This window comes from Callospermophilus lateralis, chromosome 5, assembly GCF_048772815.1.
Source record: "Callospermophilus lateralis isolate mCalLat2 chromosome 5, mCalLat2.hap1, whole genome shotgun sequence".
In the NCBI taxonomy this organism is placed as follows: domain Eukaryota; kingdom Metazoa; phylum Chordata; class Mammalia; order Rodentia; family Sciuridae; genus Callospermophilus; species Callospermophilus lateralis.
The window spans coordinates 151,427,352-151,453,181 of record NC_135309.1 but is presented as its reverse complement, the minus strand read 5'-3'; the positions used below and the strand labels follow the sequence as shown (position 1 = coordinate 151,453,181).

The 25,830-nt window shown below is 37.3% G+C and overlaps 1 protein-coding gene across 6 annotated transcripts in view; it reads right to left on the bottom strand.

The window, feature by feature from the left end:
* The window catches only part of Ghr (growth hormone receptor), a 250,364-nt gene that overhangs the window by 34,743 nt on the left and 189,791 nt on the right, over positions 1–25,830 (bottom strand). For 4 of the 6 annotated variants that reach the window (XM_076857434.2, XM_076857432.2, XM_076857433.2 and 1 more), the window contains one exon: positions 7,549–7,626. The exons of 1 other annotated variant lie outside the window; for it this stretch is intronic. In XM_076857434.2, the coding sequence (XP_076713549.2) occupies positions 7,549–7,626 (78 nt within the window). Of the gene's footprint in view, positions 1–5,679; positions 5,785–7,548; positions 7,627–25,830 lie in introns of those variants that run through there. One more of the 6 variants, XM_076857436.2, reaches the window with a different exon arrangement.

The window sequence follows — 25,830 nt, the reverse complement described above, 5'->3', positions numbered from 1 at the left end:
GGAAAAGGAGGATCATGGGGTTAGAAATGATGGTGGGATGTGATGGACATTATTATCCAAAGTACATGTATGAAGACACGAATTGTCGTGAACATACTTTGTATACAACCAGAGACATGAAAAATCGTGCTCTATATGTGTAATATGAATTGTAATACATTCAGTTGTCATATATAAATAAAACAATTAATAAAATAAAGAATTTGAGAGATTTGCATTCTAATCATTGCTCTGACACTATTTAACCTTGACTTTTTCAAGCTGTTTGAGCCTCTGTTGCCTCAACAAACAGCCTGGAAGAGATGAGATCCAAGGTACCTTGCCACTTCACTTTTACAATTGAGTAACATGTGCAACCATTAATAATAATGCACAGAACTGAAACATAATTTTTATTTGAGATAAACCACTACAGAACAATGAATGCAGACACCATCCAGGTTCCTATATTTCCTGTATAAGATGCCTGTCACACAATGGCAAAAATAACAAACCAACCTGAAACTTGGAACAGACAGGAAAGGAAAACTTTGCCAGCTTGTTGGGTGGGGTAGGAGGGGAAGACTTAAAGAGAAAGGAAAAAAAAAATAACTGATTTGAAACACATGTGGCTTATTTAAACTTAATATACTATTTCCTTTATATTTTACTTATTCTGTTTCTTTTTAACTCCAGATGTATAAAAATCCTATATCATCTTCTCATTCTAAATAAGAAATAGGAAATTCATGGTTAGGGTGCTAATGTGATGAAGTGTGGGTCTACACATGGATACTGATAAAGATACAGTGCAGCAAAACCAGTTTTTCCTCTGTCTTTTTTGTCTATCTTTCCCTTTCTTCCCTACTTCCCTTCTAACTTCTTCCTTTCTCTTTCCTTGAATGAGTCCATTTCCTCCTTTCTTTCTTTCACGGCTTGGTATTTGGTGTTAAGTGCTGTGGCAGACAAGCCCTAAAATGGTCCCTGATGATTACTGCCTCCTGTTATTCACAGCCTTAAATATTTCCTCCCCTTGAGTAACTTGCTTTTAATCAACAGATTACGGCAGTCCTGAAGGGTTTTATCCCATGATGAGGTGACAAAAGACTGCGTCTTTTGTCTTACCAATAGACTCAGCCTTTCATTGATTTTGATGAGACCAGCTTCTGTGTGGGTGCGAAACACATGACAAAGGACTAGGAGTAGCCAGCAAGAAGCCCCTGCCCAGTCCAAACACCTTTGAGGGATTGAGAATTGCTGCTAACCAAGCAAAGTGAGCACGGAAACCCGTTCTTCCCCAGTCCAACCTGTAGACGAGACCGTAGCCCTGGACACCACTGGTTACAGCTTTGTGAGACAGCCTGTGGCAGAGCTTCCAGCTGATGGGCTAATTTGGAGGAAAGTAGGGAATATATTAGCTGTAGTAAATATTTGAACTTGAAAGCAGTGTTCAAGAGTTAACAAGAGCCACTTCTCTCAGCAAATGGAAAGTATCACAGTGAGGTGGTCGAATGGTTCTCTTCTCTTGTGGAGGCCAGAAGAGTTATGGCGTGCTTGGCTGCTTAGCTCCTCCCCGGTAACCTCCTGCTCCACATGGCACCATGTGGCTGAAGATATTCGACGTCCCTCAAGTCCAGCTCTTTGGCTCCATCCTGAGGTTTTCCAAGTCTGACTTGTGCTGGCATAATCTTAAAATGAGTACCTTTCTCACTATACCTGAAAGCTCTGTTAGCATCCTGTATTTTCATTTCATTATTAAGACAAGAAATGGCTATGATAGACTCTCAGGTCCTTTTGGTTGAGCCACAAACAATGATTTCTGAACTAGGAATACTTCCTGCACTCTTGTGGATCTTTTAAAAACAAACCAAAAGACTGCAGTTCAACCTCTTATAGCTTCCCGGAAAGGGTTTTATTTGATAAGAGAGCCAACTTTTCTCCCTAAATAAAATGTTGCTAAGAGAAATGAATGTTCCAACTAAAGTGGGCCCATGCTCTGAAGAAATGTTAATATTAATATTTCTCAGCACTCAAAGATCTTGACAATAGATTTGAGATTCATTTTAATTCCCTCTTTGGAATCTTCATTTTGAAAATGAAGATTTTGATTTGTGATTATATCTTTATTTTGATTATTATTACTTGTTATTTGATACTGTGTCCAAATATACAATAAAAGAGCAACAGTGTCACAGGGAGCTTGGGGAGGGGGCACTACTTGTTGCAGCATGTCACCTTGACACAACCGTGACTGATGTTGTGGCCAGATTGGCAGGGCTCTTTTCTGACCAGCAGTTCTTTCTTTGGAGGAAGATGCTCTCCCAGACAAGTCTGCCAAGGGAGAACATCAGACAGCTGTTACATACTGTTATATACTGTGTTTTTATCCTCTGCTCTCTCACCAGAGATGACTTCTACCCTCAACTCACAACAAAACAGGAACAAACTCCAAATGAAGTCAGATACAAGTTCCAAAGTCTGCCCGGGTCTTGGGGCTAGGGGGGAAGGAAAAAGAGAAGCAGTGCAAGTGGGAGGGGAAGAGGGGAGGGAAAGACATTTTCGGAGGAAAGGACAAGCTCTCTTCAGAGAGATCCAGGTTGTGGAGGGGATGGCAGGCACCCAGCAGCATCTGTCCTAAATGCAGAACCTCCAAGGCACCACGTCTTGTGGACCATCTGCTGTCAACAGTCCCAGATACTTATTACCCCTGAACACAGGGTGGGGACTTGGATGAAGGGTGACCCAAGTGGAAGTAAATACAAACAGTTGACCATTTTGAGTTGTATTGGCAGTAGACAAAAAAATAAGGAAAGGAGGAAAACAACACATAACAACAACAGCTCTTAATATAATTAGGAAAATCTACTGTATTAACTTTACCAAGACATGAAAGAAAATAATTTTATATAGTATAAAAATGATCTTCAAATATGATTTTCATCCTAAATGATGAAAGAAATTATAAGTCCAAACCAGAGTGTGTGGCTAAATATGCATTAAATATGAGAAGGGAAATATCATAATAAATGAAAAAACATATCAGTGATTTTTGGCCTCGTACAGTGGGTTTGGGTTCTGCTAAGAATTCTGCATATGTGGTCAATCAAGGGTCATTTTTAGAAGAGAAGAACAGTCACAGCATGTTCAGGTTCCTTACTCTGGGGAAAAAATGGTTACTGCTGAACATAAGCCAAAGTGAGGAAATACTTATTGTCAACTGAAATAGCTTTCATATGTTCTGAGGATTGCATAAACATGCTGGTCCAGGCCAAGTATGGTGAAATTGTAGTGTTTCTTCCACAAGTAAATAAATAAGAGATGGTGATTCTAGCAGAACTAGTTTACTTCCCACACTATGCTGCATATGCTCTGGGTAAAATTCTTGGGTGATTGGTTAATGTAAAAGCATCAATGACTCAAGAGCATCTTTGAATGTGCACAATCCTCAAAGGTTTGATGAGAGATCACATGAAAATATGATGGTGTTATGATGGAGAGAAGTTACTGTATTCAACATCATTGCTTTTCCAAGTTCTCTGCTCAGGCAGGAGCAGAATGGAAGAGTGGATGACAACATAATAGCAATTAAGACTCCTTGGAGGTTACCATATGCCTGTCACTGTTCTTCACATTACATGTATTTCTTCAATTTCACAACTACAGAAAAAGTAGGCACTGTTATTTTCACCATTATGCATATAAGGAAACTGAACCACAGAGAAGTAAAATAACTATCCCCCAAATCACTTGGTGTCTAAGTGGAACAGTCCTGATGCCAAACAAGTAGTTGTGCTTCAAACTCTATATTCTTAACCACAACATGTACAGCTTTCAAAGTTTCTAAAAGAAACTTGCTGGAAGAAACTTGAAAAAAAATATCATGACCAAGCATGCAAACTTATATTTATGAGAGATATGCACATATTTATTTGAGATCTGTATGTATATGTGTAATAACATATTTTAAAATGATTCTTACTGACATTGATGAATGCTGATTTATTCAATTTTAATTTACATATGATACTTATAACCCTATTGATTTATTATTGGGTCATCACTTTTAGTTTTAGAAACACTGTATGTGAAGCTAATTTTGTCACTATGAAAGCTGAATATTAATAGGAATGTTGGTCTGTAATTCCTTCAAAACAAGGCAAGAATATTTCCTTTGTCTGGCATGGATTATGAGTTGACCAATGAAATTGTGTTTTCCACATAACTAAAAGGTATCTTGGAGTTTCAGGATTTTTTGAAACATTAACAAAATCTGTCAATCATCATTTGAAGTGTTTTATGACTTTGCATGGGGGTCAGGATTGTCAGTGAATTATGGTGTAAATATGTGTGGGGCACTGGAGGAGGCCAGCCTTTTACCCCTGTGCTAAGTGACTTCACTGACTGGCTGCTGATATTCACACTTTCATTGTAGCTTTATATAATCCACAAACAATTCCTTCCCCGGAATGACATAATTTATTAAAAACAAAAACAAAAACACTTCTTTATGTTGAGAGTTGCCTTGAAAGTTGATGTGACTTCCCAGAAAATAACTCGGATAATTCTGAGAGGCTGAGAATACTAATATTGGTGATGTCAGACTCCTGGATTCCAGTCTTACCACCATCGTTTACCATCTGTGTTATCTTGGGCAAATTACTTAGCTCTTCAGTTTTTCTTCATCTACTAAATGAAGATGATACTAGTAGATCATAGGATTAGTGTAAAGTTTGTGTGAGCTGGCATTATATAAATGTTCACTATTATATAAATTCTTCTTATAGTATCAATTGTCAAGTTATGGTTTGTTAACTAATGTTACCCAGAAAGAGAAACTTCAGATTAACCAATCTGAAATTCATCCCTTAATGTATAAGTCCATGGCACTAGTTAAAACATGTTGCAGTAAGTCCACTGGTACCAGCTGAAGCACTTGAGGTGTAGGTGGTGGTTTTGTGACAGCTATGTCTCCACTGTTCAGAGGTGATTTTCTGTGGTTATGTACTAGATAGTCATAGCTTTTGAATGCGAGTTCTAGATAAGTGGAGGACATAGTTATATGATTACATACTAACATTAAACCCAGAAAATTTCAAGCAAAGCCTTTCTCTGTGTTTTCCTGAGAAACAATTCCAAGAAAATGCTGCAAGTGTATGAGGAAGCTCATGAGGGAAGGAGAATTACAAGCAACTTAAGCGAACACGATGGGACTGGCTCTAAAAAGCTCTCTGGAACCGCCACGATGCTACTTGATGCTTTTCCCTGGTGACTGCTGGGGACTCTGGAAACATAGCAGAGGCTTCATTAGTTTGTTGGTAATTCTCCTTCTTCTTCTTCTTCTCCTTCTCCTTCTCCTTCTTCCTCTTCCTCTTCCTCTTCCTCTTCCTCCTCTTCTTCAGAAAAATCACATTAAACAGGCAGAGTACAGAATTGGAATTTGGAGAGTTCCAGTTCTCTCACCAATGGTACACCCACATATTCTACCTCTCTGAGTCAAAGACACCCTGAACCAGCCAGATGGGCTGGAAATTGAATTGTATTTTTAAAATTTTACCATTTTCTTATGTCTAAAGAAAATTCAGTGTAAAGTTTAGCTAGGAGCTTCCTGGAGACCAGGTTCTGTGCAGAGGGGTACTGAGTCTACTGAGTTTATTCAGTGCCTGGTCCCCTGCAGGGGGAGAGGAATGATCCCTCACCCACCTTCCTGGAGTCTTCCCTCTTGAAGCCCTGCTTTGTAGCCGAGGACCCTCCTGGACAGTACTCCTGCCATTTCCAAAGTGCTCTTTTACTTGAAGAACTTCAGGAATCTAAGAATTCTTCCACAGAAGAGCAGCTTAAGCTCCTGTATAATGAAGGACATGTCCTTGATTGACATTGGTCTGTCCAAATATGGTAAATAAATCTGTAAGTTATTCAGTTTATTACTGTTGTAAAAAGCAATTAAACAGCCTTATAAATAAAATAGTATCAAAGAATGTCTTTGTGAAATACTGGTAATTTTTTTTGTTTTTTAACCTATAGAAATGCCATGTGGTTATGAAACTAAAAATAATCATCACAAAATGGTAGAGGCTGGGTGTAGCGGAACATACCTATAATCTCAGAAATTTGAGAGGCCGAGGCACGAAGATCACAAGTTTGAGGCTTAAAGCAACTTAGTGAGACTCTGTCTCAAATAAAAAAGGGAGGGGATATAGTTTAATGGCAAAACACCCCTGGGTTCAATCCCCAGTATCTATCTATCTATCTATCTATCTATCTATCTATCTATCTATCTATCTATCAAATAAATAAAAGAAAATGAAAAAACATGATTTAGGCTATTGACCAAAGGACTGTAATAATGGAAACTGAAAAATTTTGAACAAGGTATTTCCTATTGGGAAATACTGGATGTAAGAAACTCAAATTCATTCTTGATCTGCTTCATGATTTCTCTGTGGAACTGGGAAGGTGCAGCTGTGAAATTTTAGTCATTATTGCCTTAGAATTGAGAATGAGAGTTCTCTAATTCTCCACTGAACCATTTATTTTTATTCTTTATTATTTAAAAATAAACTTTTGTAACCTTTGAAAAAATTAATTACTGATAATTTAAAAAATTGTAAGGTTGACCCCAATAAAGGCACAGTCTGCATTCCTAGTTTCTTAAAAGTGAGCATTGAGTCAGCTGAACATTATAGTGTCTTAGACAAGTATTTACAGTACATGTGGTCTGACAGGTGAAGATAACTGGAAACAAGCTGAATGAAGAGCTCATTTGTACATGAGTGTCAGGAGACAAAGGGTTGCACAGTTATTACCATTGGTATTTATCTTTCAGCTTTTCACCACAGCTTGCTCTTAGTTGTTTTACTTAGTTTTCATAGATAGCTTCCTTATAAAATGTATTTTATTTACTTACCTTAAAAATTGTGGTTGAACATAATTTATTCTGGTTTTCAACACTTGGCAGCATTAATCAATCAACTTCCTTCTCTTCCATAACCAGTATTTGGTACATTTAGTTCACTTATATGTTTCACACTATTTCATTTAATTGTCTTGGATATGGTGATCATGTACTTTATCTAATTTAAAATGTTCTTTCTCTTTCCTGGTTTCAGGAAGTTTACTCCTTAGTTTTCTCAAAAGAATGATGACTATCTGCTAGTTAGCTTTCTGTCACTATAACAAAATAACTGAGATAACTCATTTATAACGAGAAAAAAGATTATCTTGGCTCACAGTTTGGGAGGTTTCAATCCATGACTGACTGACCTCATTTTGGGGGGGCTGTGGCAAGGCAGCACATCGTGGAAGGAACATGTGGCTCACATAGTAGCCACTCACCTCATAGCTCAGACAAAAAGAAAGAAAGAGAAAGAAGGAGGAATCGATGTCCCACTACCCTCTTCCAGGGAATGCCCCTAATGACTTAAAGACTTCCCACTAGGTCCCACTATTAAAAGGTTTCACCACCTCCCTGGACCAAGCCTTAATACATGTGCCTTTGGGGAATAGTCAAAATCCAACCTCTAGCAGACAGCTATTAGGGCTTCTTGGATGGAGAGGAAGGAGTACTATTACCTTGGTGTTCTTTTTTTCTGTCTAGAGAGTGGGATCTGCCCAGGTGGTTGTAGCAGCCCAAAGTTCCAATAGTGAAACCTTTGGGAAGATGAAAACAGGAACACAGTCTCAAAGACACAAACTTACTGCTTGGTGGAAAAACCCAGAAAATAGAATTTCTACTGTTTTATTAATTTTAAAAAATGTATTCTGCTTAGCATGTTTTTTCCCCTCAAAGATAATTACATAAAACAGTTATATGAAAACACTTATCACTGAATTCAACAAGAAAAATTTATTTTCTGTTTGCTTAGGGTTGGGCAAAAGGATGTGTAACAATTGGAACCCTCATCTACCTCTGGTAGGCATGTTAAATAGTGCAGTCACTGTGGATAACAATTTAGTGGCTCCTTTAAAAGCTAAATACAGAGTTACTGTGTAACCCAGCAATGCTGCTCCTCAGTATGTATCCAAGAGAATTGAAGACACATGTTCACATAAAAACATATACAAGAATGTTCACCAGAGAGTTATTTATAATAGTCAAAAAGTAGAAACACCCCAAATATCCATTAACTGATAAGTGCATAAACAACATGTGAGTTCAATTATAATACAATATTATTCAGCCACATAAAAGAATAAAGTACTGATACATGCTATAAAATTAGATGAGACTTAAAAACATTTTTCTATGTAAAAGAAGTCAGGCACAAAAGATCACATATTATTGGATTCCATTTATAGGAAATGTTCAGGTTGGTCAAATTAATAGAGACAGAAAGTGGATTAGTGGTTGCTGGAAAATGATTGGGAAACTGGTGGAGATTACTAATGGGGCTACATAGTCCATGATAAGGTCAAAGGAATGTTCTGGAATTAGGTGGTGGTGACGTCTGCACTATGTTGTGAATAAACTAAAACTATGCATTTTAAAATTGTTAAAAAGGTGAATTTTGTGCAAGGTGGGTTTTGTATAAAAATTTGTCTGAAATAGATAAGGCAAGAGATTATACTTAACACTAAAATTCACTAAATATAAGTTTACTTTTCTTCTTATTCTGTATTGGAGAGTCATTATTTTTTTTCAATTTAAAAATAACTGCTCATTAATTTGGGCCTGTTACTAACAGACGTTTAACTCACTACACAGAAGACACTACTGGATCCCTTGGTCAAATGAAATATTTTCAGTGGAACTCGGCTGAAGTGCTTGAAAGTGGAATTGTCAGGTTTCTTTCAATGAGACCATCCAAAGTCTGGAAATAAGTATCTGGTAAGGGTCTACAGACAGAAATAATACGTGGCATGCTGAAACTACATGGGGTATTTAAAAAAATGATTCCCGGGTTTTATCCTTTGAGATTCTGTTCTAGTCAGTAATTTGCAGAATCAACAATTAATTGTCTAGGCATTGGACTTTGAAAAGCTCCCTAGTGATTTTCATGTGTAGCAGTTAATGGTTAACTTAAGAACCATTGAGCATATCATCTTTTTTTTCTTCTGAGCTCAGAAGGCATCATACTTGTTCCCACTGGAGCCTTTTGTCTGATTCTCACATGTCAAATTCTCAGCCAGTAATGGTAGGAAAAAGTAAATATGGGAACATTCTGATCCAACCCTAAAAGTTTGGCAATGCTTTGCCAATGTCAAATCTTTCTCACTGAAAAAAATCTGAACCTAATGAAATCTGAGGGGAGCCACCTACTGCCAGAAGAAACCAATTGCCAAATGAGACTTTATTTTCCCCATCTTGTAATTTTATTGAGGCTATTTAATTCTAATTCTGGTTGATGATGATATCCCTTTTATGTAATCTCATTTCTAAGGGTTGGAACTTCAAATGCAATAAAACAGTTTGTTTTTTTTTGTTTTTGTTTTTTTTTTGGTAATGAGACACTAAAGCTTTTTAGTTTTAGGATTTAGAGTTACATTCAACATCAATGCATTCATTTCTTCATTTATTCAAACAATTGCTGACCAACTGTCTATGTGCAAGTTTTGACTTAACACTATCATTTGCTAAACCAGAATATTCAGTGAAAGGATAATGGCACATTGGATAGACAATTTTTTAATAAAGTGGTTTAGCCAGTTCTCTGAGAAAGAAAATTAGCAAAGTCACTGCTTCTTAATAACTTTGGCTATGTGTACATTCTCTTGCTTAGTGGAATTCCTAAGTCTGTAATAAGATTTAAAAATTATACATATTCACATAAGCATCTTACACCTCTACTTTATAAGAAGAATAACCACTATGGAAAATACAAAGTAAATATGCTATATACATTGACATGGTCTCCAAAATACATTTTTCCCTTAATACTTACAAATATAACATGTTTTTCTGAACATAGCTTGTTATTTATTCTCTTAAGAGCTTAAGAGTGTCCTATTAATTTTTATGTTCACACTTTATTTTTCTAAACCAGGGGTTCTCAGGTGGGGTTTTCTTTCCAGGAGACAATTGGCAATGACTGGAGATATTGATTGTCAAGACTATGGGGAAAGGAGATACTGGCATCTACTGGGGAGAGACCAGGGATTCTGTCAAAAATCTTCCAGTGCACAGGACAGAGGGCAAACCCAACACTAATTGGTCCATAATGTCAATAGTGCCTTGTTCCAAACAGTTAAAGCTATCAAACTACAAAATAATTTTCTAAAATATAAATATGCACCCAGAATAAAATAAGCTAACATAAAAATCACCTCAACCTAAAGCCTGTATAAACTTTCCTTTTTGTTTAACAAATAAAAAGCATTTTGCATTTTAAAGTCCTTTGAATTTCTTGGAGACATTCCTATGAGACATTCATGTTTTAATTAAACAATAAGCATTTATGCAATACTTGTGTGTAATGTCCTAAGATGCATTATAAAAATAACATAACATGCATTTTGCCTTTAAAGAGCTATAATCAGACAAAATAATACATGAGTATATGCAGAATTGCCAATAAAAAAAGGCACTTAATGCTGGGCACAGTGGTGCACACCTGTACTCCCAGTGGCTCTGGAAGCTGAGGCAGAAGGATCGTGAGTTCAAAGCCAGCCTCAGCAAAAGTAAGCCACTAAGAAACTCTGTGAGACCCTGTCTCTAAATAAATACAAAATAGGGCCAGGGATGTGGCTCAGTAGTCAAATGTCCCTGAGTTCAATCCCCGGTACACCTTCCCCCTTAAAAAGGGCAGCAAATTATAAAAAATTGCTTTAGGAAATCAGAGAAAGTGGTGATTACTAAGAACTGAGTGTCAGGGGGCCAGAGGGATAGTGGAAGGTTTCAATAAGGGTAAAGATAAGATGATCAGCTCATCCTAGTTTGCCAGAGACAGAAACACCCTGATGATGATCACCAACCAAACACAACCACAGAGTGGTATACAGAAAGTTAGGTTTGTTTATTCCTCTACCTACTAGACCAGAATATGCATTCTAACAAGACTCTTGACTATCTAATTGCACATGATAGATTGAGAAGCACTGACTTGGGCACCTGCTTGTCAACTGAGGGTTTTCTATAATTGGCCATGGTTCTCAACTCTGGCTGTACATTATAATTACAGGGGACCTTTAACAAATACCTTCTAACAGGCTAATTTAATTAGATTGGGGTGATGCCTGAGCTTTGGCATTTAAAAATATGCCCCAGACAATTTCAAAGTGGAACTAGGGTTGAGGACCACTGAGTTAGAACAATGAGCTTCTGTGTCAGATTAGGACAATGAATTCCTTAAGCAGATGTATTGAAAGGCCCCTCAAATACTGAGTCCTGTGAAAACCAAACCAAATTAGGGATTAGAAAGGTGAAGCAGCATGTACTGAATTCCCTGGGAGAACAGCACCAACCTCCAAATAATGATGTTGAGGGTGCCTGTGTTAACACTCCAGGGTGACAGGCCGCACAGAACCCTCCTGTGCATAAACTTCCTGGGGCCTCCTGTGTGTGTGGAGCAGAAACATCAGCTCACAGCTGTGTTCCGGGGTTCTAAAATTGCAGTTTCAAATATATATGGTGGTGGGAACACAGCTGCCTTAATTGTAGTAGTCATGGAAGTTAGATTCTTGGATGTAGATCCTGGGAGTAGAGCCAACTCCAGGTTCCAGGAAGGCGCTGTATCAGCCCAAACAGAATCGCCATGGCTGCCTTTGTGGGAAAGTTAGCAATTTTCAGCAGAGCATATCACTAATACCCACCCTGGCACCATTCTCCTGCAGCAAATTTCCTTAGTCCTCCCAGTCATTCATCCATATGCTCTTCTGGAGCTCTTTGTTAGAGAGATCTGTGGATTAGAGAGATGCCTCTCAAACTTTAACTTGCACAGGCATTACCTAGGGATCTTGTTAAAGTGCAGATTCAGTGGGCGAGGCCTGAAATTTTGCACTTTTCCCAAGTTCCCAGATGCTGCTGATCCCTTTGGGACCACATTTGTAGTAACCATTTAGATATGTGCTGTCCAATATGATACCCACTAGCTTTGGGTGACTGTTGAGCACTCAAAGTGTGACTGAGGAAACTAATTGTTAATTTCATTCTATTTTAATTAACTTAAATTCAAATTTAAGACAAAAGAAGTGAGCTGGGTATAGAGGTGCATGCCTGTAAACCGAGCAACTTGGAAGGCTGAAGTATTCAAGTTTTAAGGACAGTCTGGCCAACTTAGTGTCTCAAAATAAATAAATAAATAAACAAACAAATAAATAGAAATAAAAAGGTGTAAAAATTTTTTCCTAAGTACAACTTTATTTATTTAAAAAAAAATTATTTTTTAGTTGTAGTTGGACACAATACCTTTATTTTACTTATTTATTTTTATGTGGTGCTGAGGATCAAACCCAGGTCTCACATGTACAAGGCAATCGCTCTACCACTGAGCCTCAACCCCAGCCCACAACTTTATTTTTTTGGTAACATTTGAGTTTATCCATTGAAAATTTAGCATCCTAAATGAGATATGCTGTGAAATTAAAATATACACTAGATTCTAGAGATTTATATGTAAAGTAAATAATATAAGAGCTACTATTAATAATGTCTCTATTAGATTTATTATGTGATAAACATATTTTGGATATGTTGGGGTAAATAATGCATATTATTAAAATTAACTTTCACTTGTTTCTTTTACTTTCTGATGTGGCTACTAGAAAATTTAAAATTGCACATGTAGCTTACATTATATTTCTATCTGACAGTAATGGTTTAGATGGTAGAATTTGTTTGAAAAAAAACATTTTTATTTTAAAAAAGGAAGAATTCATAAAATACATTGCCTGAAGCTTAAAAGTAGAAGAACTAAAAAAAGTTGCTGAATTGATAAATAATTTCACCTGAAAGCACAGTGCCAGCAACCACATCAATTAATCTATCCCCTCTGGTTCTCACCTTCCTGAGAGTTTCCATCTGGTTCATGGACATTTGAGGGCCCCTTAGCAGGAGATCCAACCTAAACTTCCTAAGCAGAGTTCTTAATATTCTAAAATTTTTCCACCTTGTTTCCTTTAAAACAAGTCCACCCCCTTCCCAATCCCAAAGCCGTGCTAACTGGACATTGTGTAAGTATAAAGACCACAGACATAGAAGCAGGTCACTTGCTAGCAGTGTTATCTAATTTCTTTAAACTCTAGTTTTCCCATGGGCAAAGAGAGCAGCAAAATACCTGTATTTTACTTTACAATTTTAAATTACAAAGTTGATGAAAAGTAAATTAGGTTATTTATGTAGCTTACTTAGCATATGCTTGATCTCAGGAAAGAACCAACATCATTATCAGGAAGAACAAACCTATACTTCTGGTGGATTAGTAGACCTCAATGCCTGCAGCGATTGACCTCCAAGCAGATATTTGAAATATAACAGGGCCTTATATATACCATTACTGTACTCTTAAAAAATGCCTCACAATGAGAATCTGAAGCTCCAGACTGGGAAAATATCTTCATTACCCACCCAAATAGAAGCTATTTCCCATTTATGTATCCAGTCAGTATGTACAACAAATTTAGGTCAGAAATGATTAACTTTGTAGGCTCTATGGTAGAGTTTCTCAACCTTTGCACAAATACTATTCTGGACTAGATAATTCTTTGTTGTGGGGTGCCATCCTATGCCTCGTAGGATGTTACCATTATTCCTAGTTTCTACTTACTAGATGCCAGTATTACTTCTCTCTCTCCCAATGTGACACCCAGAATGTCTCTAGACATTGCCAAATGTCCCCTGAACAAAACCACGCTGGTGAGAATCACTACCGTATGACAATGTATTACATCATTTATTATAGTTCAATTACAATGCTGTGATTACATTTAACTTTAATATTTTACTTAGACAATACATAAAAGTCCTTTTTAGTTACTAGTGATTGAGTTCCTACCATGTGCTATACTCTTGCTATGTGCTTTCTTATATCATCTACACATCTCTTCTATGTGGAACACTATATGACAGTACTATAATCCTCATTTTACAGATAAGGAAACAGCTTCAGAAAGATTAGATATGAAGCTATTTTAAGCAAAACACAAAGCCAATACCTAGCAAAGCTGGGATGTGAATCCAGATTTTTCTTACTTCAAAGCTCTTTTTCCCCATATATTGCCTTGTATGTTTTAGGATTATTGGGCTTTCTTTTTACAGTAAGGTTGATTTTTGGCATTAGGTTCACAGACTTATTGGCATCTATGAGCAGTTAGATTGCTGTGGAGACCAGAGCCTAGAGATTAACTGTTCTGTACTTGATTTGAGAAAGTCCTGTACTTCACCTTTTACTCTCATTTATTTGACTCAGATATGAAAAACATCTTTATCTTCAAAACCACATGCATTCCGTAAACAGTTGTGCCAGATCCCCTTGTAGAAATGAGAAACCAAAGACGGTCCCTGCCTCAGAGAAGTCTTTAGTTTGGCTGAGGAAATAAGATGAACACATATAAAACAACTGGAAACACACTGGAGTAGCTATAAAGAATTGTCTAAATAAAGACAAAGAGACACAGCAGGCTTAGAATGTTTCATAGAGGAGTTCTGGTAAGAAGCAGAGATAAAAACAATGGGAACACAGTTTAGGAAATTGGTTATTCATAACAGCGTACTCCTAAATTCCCATCGTGAGTTAGGAGGTGAGATGCATATTGAGGACCATCTTCTTATCCATTGGTGGATGGTGTTCCAATGACAACTCTTTAAGAATACAGGGAACAAGACCATTGCCCCCATTTAATGCTTCCTCTTCTAATTCAGGATTTCTGCTCACTTCTAACCAATCATAACCAAAGGATAGACAGCCACATAGTAGAGCTAGAGAAGTGACATTCATTTCAGACAGAAAAGAGGATTCTGGGAACATGACTTTGGCAGAGGAAATAATTTATATGGAGTCACAGATTCTTAGAGCTGAAAGTCATCTAGACCCACCCATTCACTTTACATATAAAGAAAATGATGTTCCTTAAAGGGAAATAAATTGCCCATGACCATGTGGTTGGTGAGAAGCCATATGCATGTTCTACCCTTCCATGAAGTGAAAACCATGGTCATTACATGGAGATGACCTCTTGAATATTACCAGTATATTATTACTACATTTGCAACAACTGCTAAGCTCCTACTTAATTCCTGAGAGTCCCAATTATAGAGAACAAACCATGCTCCATCCTGAGCCCTAGACTCTGACACAGTATGAAGACCATGTTCAGAATCTCAGAGATAAGGAAGACATGTTCTTGACAAGGCATTTTGAAAGTTTGTAAGAAATTAGAAGGGAGAATCATCTTGAGTACTAACATTCAACTATATGAGTTCAAAATCCTACATGTAATCAACATACTTTGCTACACTCGATGGCAGCAAATAGGTACACAGGTGTCTAATCAGTTAACTGGCAGACTGAAAACAAAATGAAACTACATGCAGATTGGGCCAAAAGTTGCCCAAGTAAAGTATAAGTTTCCAAGAGCATTAACCTCTTGCATATTCTCAAGCAGACTTAAAGAAGTCATGGTTCTCCTTGTGTATTTTTTGAATTGAGGTTCCTCTAAACTTATAGTGGTAGGGTACTAAAAATTATTAGTGATGAACTGCTGTGGCTTTGGTTTATACAGTTGCTGCATTCTGGACAGAGAGAGCAACATAGTATGAATTTTCAGAATATTTTCCCTGACTATCGGAGGCAAAGTAATTAAAAAAAAAAAAAAAAAAGGATGGGGAATGGGCAGGTGTCAAAGGACAGGTTTGAGAGAAGACGTTGCAGAAGATGATATCAGAACTACAGGACGGGAAACAACATTAACAAAAGGCTAGCTGTGAATATTGGCAACAGGAGACATTAAGCAAAAGAAAAATTAAGTAAAAGTAGAACATATGTTATCACCCATGGGATCCAAATATTATCTACTTTATCATCTTTGGTACTGGCCATGCAAGATGATTCATTAGGGAATGGGAAGAATATATTAAAACTTTTATTTTTATATGTTGTTTATCTGAAATAGGAAGAAATGAAGGGTTCCTAACATTGAACGCATAGAGTCACACAAGCCTTCACTCAGTCTGTGTGTCTGAGTCACATGTCACATTTGCTATGAGAGGAATTCTGCAGGAAGAGTGGGATGGGTTGTTACAGAAGAGAGGCTGCTAGGGAGCCTTTATGTATCTCTTCACAGGACATGTTAGAGCATTTTTAAACAGGTTTCACTGTGCTGGTTTCATGGACAGACACATTATACCGGTGCTATGTTGGTTTAACTAATTATGCTACAACAAAAAAGTGGCCTAAAAAGTTTGATGTAAAGAAATCTCATATTCAAGGTAAAACTAATGTGAGTCCCTTTTAACAATAAGAAAAAATCTGAGCGTAAACTTTTCTCACCCTTCAAACAAGCACTTCATGGAGTTCCAGTCAAGTCTGTTAAGAAACTGGCTTCAAAAATAGAAAATTACCCCCAAAGACTAGTTGAAATCAACACTTATTCCTACTCTTATTAAGGAGGAACCTTTCAGTTGGTGTTTATTGTGACACTTTTTCAGATATAAGGCAGAGTTAGCCGTTCAAACCAAATATTAAAATAAATAAAACAAAACAAGCTTCAAATTGTTCTTTCATAAACTGTTAAATGAGGATTCCCCCGAAAGACATAAATGATGTGTTAAAACACATTGCAAGAAGTATTCTTTCTATAATCATTACAATTATTATATTGAAAAATATTGCTCAGTTCAACTTTTTCAAGACTCCAAACTTTATATTTTTGTAGGTTTTATAAAAAACAAAATATATTAGAACACTTTGCACATATATAACTTATAAAGATGTAAATGCAGACTGTGAACATGTGCTCAGAAATTATTTTGCTAATTAATATAGAATTCAAATTTTAGTAACTTAGGATTAAGCATGATACCTCTAAAGCAAATGAGTAAAATGAGGCCAGGGGCTTAGAGACTGCCAGTGTCACCAATATCAGTTCACTTTCCATTGCTATAATGGAATACCGGAGACTTGGTAAATATAAAAAAAAAATTTATTTAGCTCACAGTTCTGAGCGTTCAAGAGCATGGCACTGGCTTCTGCTGGGGTCTGGTGAGGGCCTCATGGCAGATGGCACCACAGTGTTAAAAGTGTACATGAAAGCCATCAAGTGAAGCCAGAACAACCGAGGGGTCAGGGTTGCTCTCTTTTTAACAACCTATTTTCTCAGGAACCAATCAGATTCCCACCTACATCAATCCTTTCCAAGGGCAATGCTCCCAATGACATAATCAACTTGCACTAAGCCTAATCTCTTAAAAATTCTACCATTTCTTAATACTGCTACATTGGGAACCATGTGGAAATATGAATACTTGGGGACAAATGCATTCACCATGGAGTACAGATTGCCAGGCTTGTGTGTGTGTGTGTGTGTGTGTGTGTGTGTGTGTGTGTTGCCGGGAACTGAATCCAGGAGTGCTATACCACTAAACTACATCCTTATCCCTTTTTAAAATTTTGAGACGGGTCTTGCTAAGTTGTCCAGGCTGACCTCAAACTTGCAATCCTCCTGCCTCAGCCTCCTAAGCTGCTGGGATTATAGCCTATGTGCCACGGTGTCCAGCTCAGATTCCCAAATTCTATTTTAAACACTCTTGTTTCATTCTACTCTGCTTCCACACCTTCCTCAGGTTTCACTGATCGGGTAGGAACACAAATCTAAGACCTATAACTGGGCTCCTTATCCTCTAACAATTCTCCAAATACCTCTATCTTTTAAGGATTTCTCTCTTGGAAGATATAAGAGGCATTGAAGAGGCATCTTCCCATCATATAAAATGCAATTATGTACAGAGGAAGGGCACTAAAATCAGAAAGATAGTATAGGATGAGCTAAGCACATTACAATAATTAAGTCTTTTCAGATAAAGCAAGAGAATTCCTAAAAACGGATTCACTGTTTTGGACTATACAGAGAATGAAGAATGGCTTAAAAATAAAAGGTTGATGTGGATATTGAGAAGGTAGTCTGACACTCTAGGGAAGATGGACAGATGGCCCTGATGCTTTTCTTTACATGTTGGCTCTTTTCTTTGTAGAACTTCGCTGAGAGGCTGTAATCAAGAGACTGTACAAAGTCTGCTAGGGAAGTTACATGCCCTTCCTACTGGCCAGTGCTTGGGAAATGTGGCCCAGAGATTCAGGCTCACCTGAGCCAGATCCAGCTGGGATACTTGCTAAGTATTCTGGTCTCTACCCCAGACCTACTGAATCAAGCTCTCTGGGACAGGGTTGGAAATATTTAGTTTTGATCTTTTTTGTTGATTTGTACAATTTTGTAGGGCTCAACTCTCAGGCAGAAGGTGCTGTCTGGTAACTGGAAAAGGAGAAAAGACAACATCAGAGGTTCCCCTACTGGCCTGAGATTGTTAAAGACTTTCACTTAAAAGAATGTATTACATTCACGTTATGAGCTTTGGTAAGATGGAAGATAACTTCTGGCTCATAACAGAAATTAAAAACTAGAACTGAACATATTAAAGGAGAGATTGCAAATCTTCATTTTGAAAAGGGCAACTTGTTTGGGGTTTTGAGGGAAGTGCTGATATGGGTGGGGGCAAGGTATTGGGACAGAATCAGCATTTGCTACCCAGAACTAAGTTCTAGAAAACAGACACTTAATGTTCAAGGTAACCATGAAAGGTACAGTAGTATTCACATTTTACAGACATGGAATATAAGACTCTGAGAGGTTAAACATCTCTCCTACATTCATCCAGCTAGGAAGAGACAGAGGTGGGGTTTGAACCAGATTTCTGAAATTCACAACCAGTATACTTTCAACTTCAAGGACTAGTACTGGTCTGGTTCTAAAATTCATGGTATGATTGGTAAACAGATGAGGAGAAAAGTAAAAGTACAGAGTGGGTAGGAAAAGAGAAAGGGTAGTATATCTGGCAAAAAGGAAACTTGTATGCATTCCCTGGGACCATTTACTAGAACTAGAATAACTCTTACAGGGGAGTAAAGAATATTTCTAAACTGTTGACTTGTACCCTTGAAGTTGTAGGTCAACAAACAGGAAATATTCACACGATTTGTACTAGAACACAAAGTTCCTGTCTTAGGGGAAATTTTATAGATTGTCAACAGCAACAAGTATTCAAGTCAGCTGTTAAATTTCACATCTTTCAAGGACAGAGAAGCCTTATTTTCTCCCTAGAGCAATGGCCCAGCACTGATTTGAGAGGCAATGTCTCTCAATTAAGAGCCACTGCTGTCAATTCCTATGCCCAAGATTTCCTGGGTGGTCTCTCTGCAGGCTGTAATCATTAATGTAACTTTATTTATTGTCTCTGACAGGTCTTAGCTCAGAGGTTGAGTGTGCTGTTGTCCTCTGTTTCCATCAGCTACATTACATTTGTTTGCATGCTCATGATGAAAGTTCACAAGCTAAATATGACTTTTTCTCCTGTATTTGTATTGCTGCTCTTTGATGAACAAACAAGCCTGGAATTGAGAACCAGATGGGGATGATAGGAAGAGCTGAGGCTTTGGGCCACCTGAGTTTGAATCCTTGCCTATTTGATTTCAAAAAATCTTCTCCTGTAGTCTGAGTTTCCTTCAATTCAGTGAAATGAGGATGGTAACAATAACCTTACTAAATTATTATGAGATAAACTTTAAAAAGTGATTGCTTAATAAATGTTTATAATTTCTTACCCAGGTAATTTGGCTACTACAATCCACATACTAAATGTTTTAGCCAGCCTTTTGTGTTTCTGTGACCTGACAAGAATAATATTAGGAGGAGGGAAAGTTTATCTTGGGGCTCATGGATTCAGAGGTCTCAGTCCATAGATGGCTGGCTCCATTGTTCCAGTCCCAAAATGTGACAGAACATCATGGCGTAAGGATGTGGTGCCTCATAACACAGCCACCAGAAGGCAGAGAGAGAGAGAGTCTCCCCTTCTCATGGAGAAAATATATATCTAGGCATACCCACAGCAACCCACCTCCTCCAGCCATACCCTACTTACCTATAGTTAACACCTAGTTAACCCCTATCAAGGGATTAAAACAATGATCAGGTTAAGGTTCTTATCACTCACTCATTTGACCTCTAAAATTTTGTGCATTGTCTCACATACATGCTTTTTGAGTAAAGCATAACATTAAAGTTATTTTAACATACTTGTCATAAGACCTAACATTTCTTGGGCACTGTCATCTGTCAGGTACTGTGTGACACTTTCTGACGCATTATCTTGTTCAATTCAAACCAGAGTATGAGACAGGGGATGATTGTAAGTCCTTCATGGTGAGAAAACTTGAGCCCCAGAATTGAGAAACACTCTCTCTAGAAAGTCTTGCTTCAAACTCACATCCACCATCTCTTCCTAATACTGCTTCACATTGTTCTAGAAGATTTCCACATTAAGATGATGCAAAGGGACACAGCAGCAAGGTGGCACAGAGTCAAGGGGCTTGAGTCAGGCTGCCTGCTTTGAACCAGGGATCCACACTTCTTAGCTGCATGAGATTTGGACAAGTCACTTCTCTTCTCTGCCTCAGTCTCCACTTCTGTTAAGTAGAGAAAACAGTCCCCACCTCAGAGGATCTTTATGAGAACTGCTATTTAAAATATGCAAAATGCTTAGAATAGCACATAGTACTACTATGTAATACTATTATGATAAAATATTTTCAGGTGGTAGGTCTGATGATGAATAGCTCAGCTCTGGAGCTGAGTACAATCTGTATTTTCTGCTTTTTGATGGTTACAAAACTTCCTTATAAATTCTATATCAATAATGACTCAGTTTTTTCTTCATGCAGTAACTCAGTTTGGCTTCTCTGTGATTTGAACAGTGCTAAAACTGACTTTAGATCAATGAAATCATAGGATAACAAAAACAGAAGAAATAAAAACATGGTCATTAAAATTAAGCATCCATCAGACCAGAGAGACACCATCTAACTCCCAGCTACATCACCAGAGTGTCAACCCCACCACACACAGACCATAATTTTGAAATTCGGTAGTTGCTTTATCAGTTTTATTTTTTAAAGGCCAAAACTCAAGTTCAGGATACCAAAATTTGAAAGTTCAGAATTTACTATAGTTTTTACAGATAACATAATACAAAATCTAGTATTTTCACTTCATTTATTTGGTTTATGCTGCGGGATGTGTGTAATATTTTACTTAATTTTTATCAGGTTCTCATTTTGAGTTTTTATCTGGCCCCACAAATCTTGAGGTTTATTATGTGGAATTTGAAGGCTGTGTAAGTGCATAGTTATACAGTAAAGTAGCACCTGTGGGTTTTCCTTTATGAATTATCTTAAATAAAAACAATTGAATCATGCCACTAAATATTTTAAGATGTAGTTCATTTATAGAAGTTAAAATGGTGTCTTCTTCATTATATTTTTTGACTAATTTTCTTAAACCATGAGTTGAATTCAAAAGTGATGTAAATATACTAGCAGGTTTAGTACCACATTAAAAAAAATTACTCCTACTGGGACAAAACATGAAATTGAATTGATAGCACAAGTATCCCAAATGAAATAAGTTTTCCCTTTTAATACAAAGATTCCATCCATATTCTCAATTGATAATATCAGTCTGTAAAAAAAAATGCTGAAGAAACAAAGTTATTGAGATAAAACATGGGGATACACAGAACTGGAATTGCAGAGCCAGGAATGAGGGCAGTTTGACTTGTCACTGTAAGCAGTGTGTTCTCTCTCATTTCTTGTTCTAGCACACACTCTGGTCCACCCCAGAGAGAAGCCCATCTCTTGGCCCCTGTGTGTCTACTCACTTTGGGGCCCCAGGCTGCTCCTCTCAACACCCTGCCCCACAGCGGGCTGCAATGCACTGAAGTTTCCCAACACAACACTTGATATCCACTTAGATTGCAGTCCAGCCTTGAGAACCTGCAGGTCCCCTTAACTCCTTGGGATCTGAACATGCTGGGAAGAAGGCAAAGATTAGAGATGTGTTTGGGTGGAGTTTGAAGGTAACTTAGGACCAAATAATTACAAAATAAGTAGAGCCTTTGCCTCTGATGAGAACCCTTAGCAGAGCATACACTGTCAGGTTTTGTTTTGTTTTGTTTTGTTTTTTCAGCATCTAACCACAGGAATCTCAATTCTTATCAATATTCTTGAAGTCCCCCAGAATCATTCATCCCAGAGGTGATTCTTTTCACTAGCATGGAGACTTTAGGCAAACCCATCCCCATTATCCTTTTCCATATTCAGCAATTTCATTTTCTTCCTAGTGAGGCCCCCATGGAACAGATTTCAATGGTTGAGTTTACCTTATCCTAATGAAGATCTATAATCCTTCAGATTTTAATAGCAAGCATCTTGAAGTTTATAACTCTAAGATGACAGTGGCTATTTGCACTCATGAAGTTGTAAGATTTGGGAAAATGCTCAAGATTAAAGCTATTTTACATACTTGTTTGGGGGAATACAATTCAGAGTTCCAAAAGGGCAACTAAGTGTTTCAGAAAGACTTCTATATGCTGAATATTATCATCACATCCACTAATGTCACAGGTTTTATTTCAACTTTCAGTAGCACTGGATGTAATTACAAAGTAATAAATCCTATAATTTTAACCTTATGTCAGTACTCAAATGTTTAAATAATGTTATCTACAAAAGTGAGTACTGTGGGAAATTTTAGATAAATTCCAGTGCTGCTGTTACTACTCGTAAGATTTAAAAAAAAAAAAAAAATCTTCTTTGGAAATTATCTTTGGAATTAAAGTAATTCATGAGTCCCATAAGAGAATAAATCTTTATTAAGGTCTGTAAACAAGTCAAGATGGAGCCTGGCATTTTGCCAGAGGGAGTGGTTTGTGAAGTAACACCATCGAGCCATTAAGTGTGGAGTTTCCTTATTGGTTGACTGCTGTATCTAGTTTATGTTATTTAAGATAAGCTGTGTGTAATGTATATATACCCTTCCTGTGCTACAATAAACGGCTCCCACTCCTGCTGTATCAATGTACACAAGGTGCTCGTCACCCCCCTGTTATTTTGCTGCAGCCAGACTGCGGCAAATCTTATTTTTTTAGTTTTAACCAATTTAATAATACAGTGAAAGATACTGGAGCAAATAGATTCAGGAACAGGCTGATATTTTTAGCACTTTTCTGTACTTACTTGAAAATCCCCCAGGCACCTACAGATAACTGGGGTAGTGAATATATTGTAAGCATTTCAGTGCCACCACTGGTTTCTCTAATATTAGTCAGTGAACTTGTGTGCCTTCTTACATGACTTTGAATAACAACACAAACTAAGGGGTACCAGGACAAGAGCCCAGTACAGAGGATGAGCACTTCCTATTCAGGGGCCATCTCTTCTTTCTTCTTCAACCCCAGGCAACTTCTCTGTCCAATCCCTGGGGATTATTTCTTAAGATAATTATCTCTTAACATAACTTTAAAGTTATGTGAAGGTGCCTAATACATACTTCAGTGCATTGGTAGGTTGAAAGTTGAAACCTATTTCTATTCTAACTGAAATCTACATTTCTTAAAGGAAAGGACCCTGGTTGCTTCCCTAGATGACTGACTCTTTACCAAGGTAAATGGGATATTTAGAATATATTCAGTTCTCTCAACCTATCACACTGTTTTATGGTAGCCAAACCAAATCCTTATAATACCTTATTTTCAAAATATTGCAGAAACCAACCAATCTATGCCCAGGAATACACTTTCCAGATTTAATTATTTTTAACCAGTTCTGATATATCTTCTCATCTCCTTGATTATCCTGGCTATCTTTTTTGTGATAAGGACACTGCTTATCCAGAGTCAGAAATAAAGCCCAAGAAATAGCTGACACTTTTCCAGATGTCTGTTGCCAAAAGTCCTTCAAAGGTAATCAGCCTTTTTGGCTTTGCCTCTTCTTTAGTGGGGTGTATGGCTTCTGCATTACTTTGCAAGTGCCTTGTACAGTCATGAGCTGCATAGCATCATTTTGGTCACTGGCAAACTGTACATACGGTGGTAGTGTCTAGCCATTCTAGTTTGTGCCAGTACACTCTACGATGTTCTCGCAAAGACCAAAACCTAACAATACAATTCTCAGAATATGCCCCGTTGTTAAGCAATGCATGAAGGAAACTTATTACTTAGAAAATTTCCCCTTGTTAAATATTTATCTTTGACTATTAGTTTTTTTTTCCTCCACAGATTCATTAAGGTATTTTTTTAAATTTTCAATTAATCATTGGTTTTATTTTTAAAAATTCTGTATTCCATTTAACAAGAGTCTCTTTAAAAGGAAACATTCTGAAGGATCTCAGACGTTGGCTTGGGTGTATTTATCTAATTTCCCCCGTGTTCATGAAATGGTAGTGATGTGCTACATGACATATTTTCAGAACTAGATCGAAAGAGGAAGGAAACTAACATCATTCACGGTGGAAACTGTCATGCATTTATCCTTGGTAGCATTTATCAGATAAGCAGCTAAAGGTTCAGAGGTTAAGTGTTCAGAATCCCACAGTTGGTACAGATCAGTTCAGAACTGAACCAAGTCTGCTGATGCAGAGTCGGGTGCTCTCATCCGGCTGCTGACAAGGCTCTTACTTTGGGTTTCAAATAATTCCTTTCAGATGAGGAAAATATTAGGAAACTCTGTTGGGCTTATCATTACTATTCAAGAATCAAGAAATAGTAGTTTAAAAGACAGAAACTTAAAGGGTAAAGGTATTGCAGGTTGACACAAAATGCTACAAAATAAGCAAAGTCAAAGACAACCCAAATCTGCAGGCAACTGACATATAAGCTGCCAGTTAGGCACAGGAAATCCTATTTCTATTTCTCCTCCTCCTCTTCATACTGCTACTACTATCAGTAGTTATTATTGTTGTTATTGTACATTTTTCAGAACAAGGGAGTAGGATAAGACAAGGATAATTGAAATCCCAGCTTTCTGATATTAACAGAGGAGGGTGAAGAATCCGTTTTGAGGCTTGGGGTAAAGAAATGGACAGGGCTCTAGGTAAACACAGGAAGAGACACGAAGCTGGGAGGACAAATTATTTTCCTGTTCATCTTCTAAAACTCACACATAAAGACATTCACACACTCCTCACTCTGCTTGCCGTGTCCTCCTTCACTCTAGAAAATCACTTGAAAGTCCGCTTACATGACAGAGATCCTCTGCTACCCTGTTTAACCATTTGGAGCAATCAATAATTTCCTTTTATTTGGGAGTAAATCCCAGAATTATGATTTACAGATTACTTGTTAAGAATTCACACATCTTTGTCACCCCTCATCCGTGGGAAGAAAGATTATGAATATAAATATTCCCATTTGACTATTAAAACAAGCAGGTATCACATGGCACGTGACTTAATGGTAGAGAAGTTACTCTGGGCCAGGCTTTCTGACTATGCTCTTTTTACTTCTTTCTGTATCTTGGTTCTGGAAATTTCCAGTCTTTATTTTTTTTTTCAAATTTATTTGAGGCAAACTTTATACTTAGTATAAAGCACAAACCTAAGTTTATTTCAATGACTTCAATTGATAAATGCATATGGTATCTCCAACTAAGACATAGAATGTGATGTTCTTTAATTTATGGTAGCATAAAACCTAGAACCATCGGACAAGTCTGTTAGAGAAGAAAGCAAGCCACATTCAAGAAAATGAAACTTTACAATGGCACTTGATATGTCTTGGCAAGGTCCTATTGCCAGGAAAGAGAGGGTCAAAGTAAGCTAAAGAGTTGTATTTTCTGAATTCATTTTTCCTTGTGATTTTTTTTTTTTATGTTTCCATCA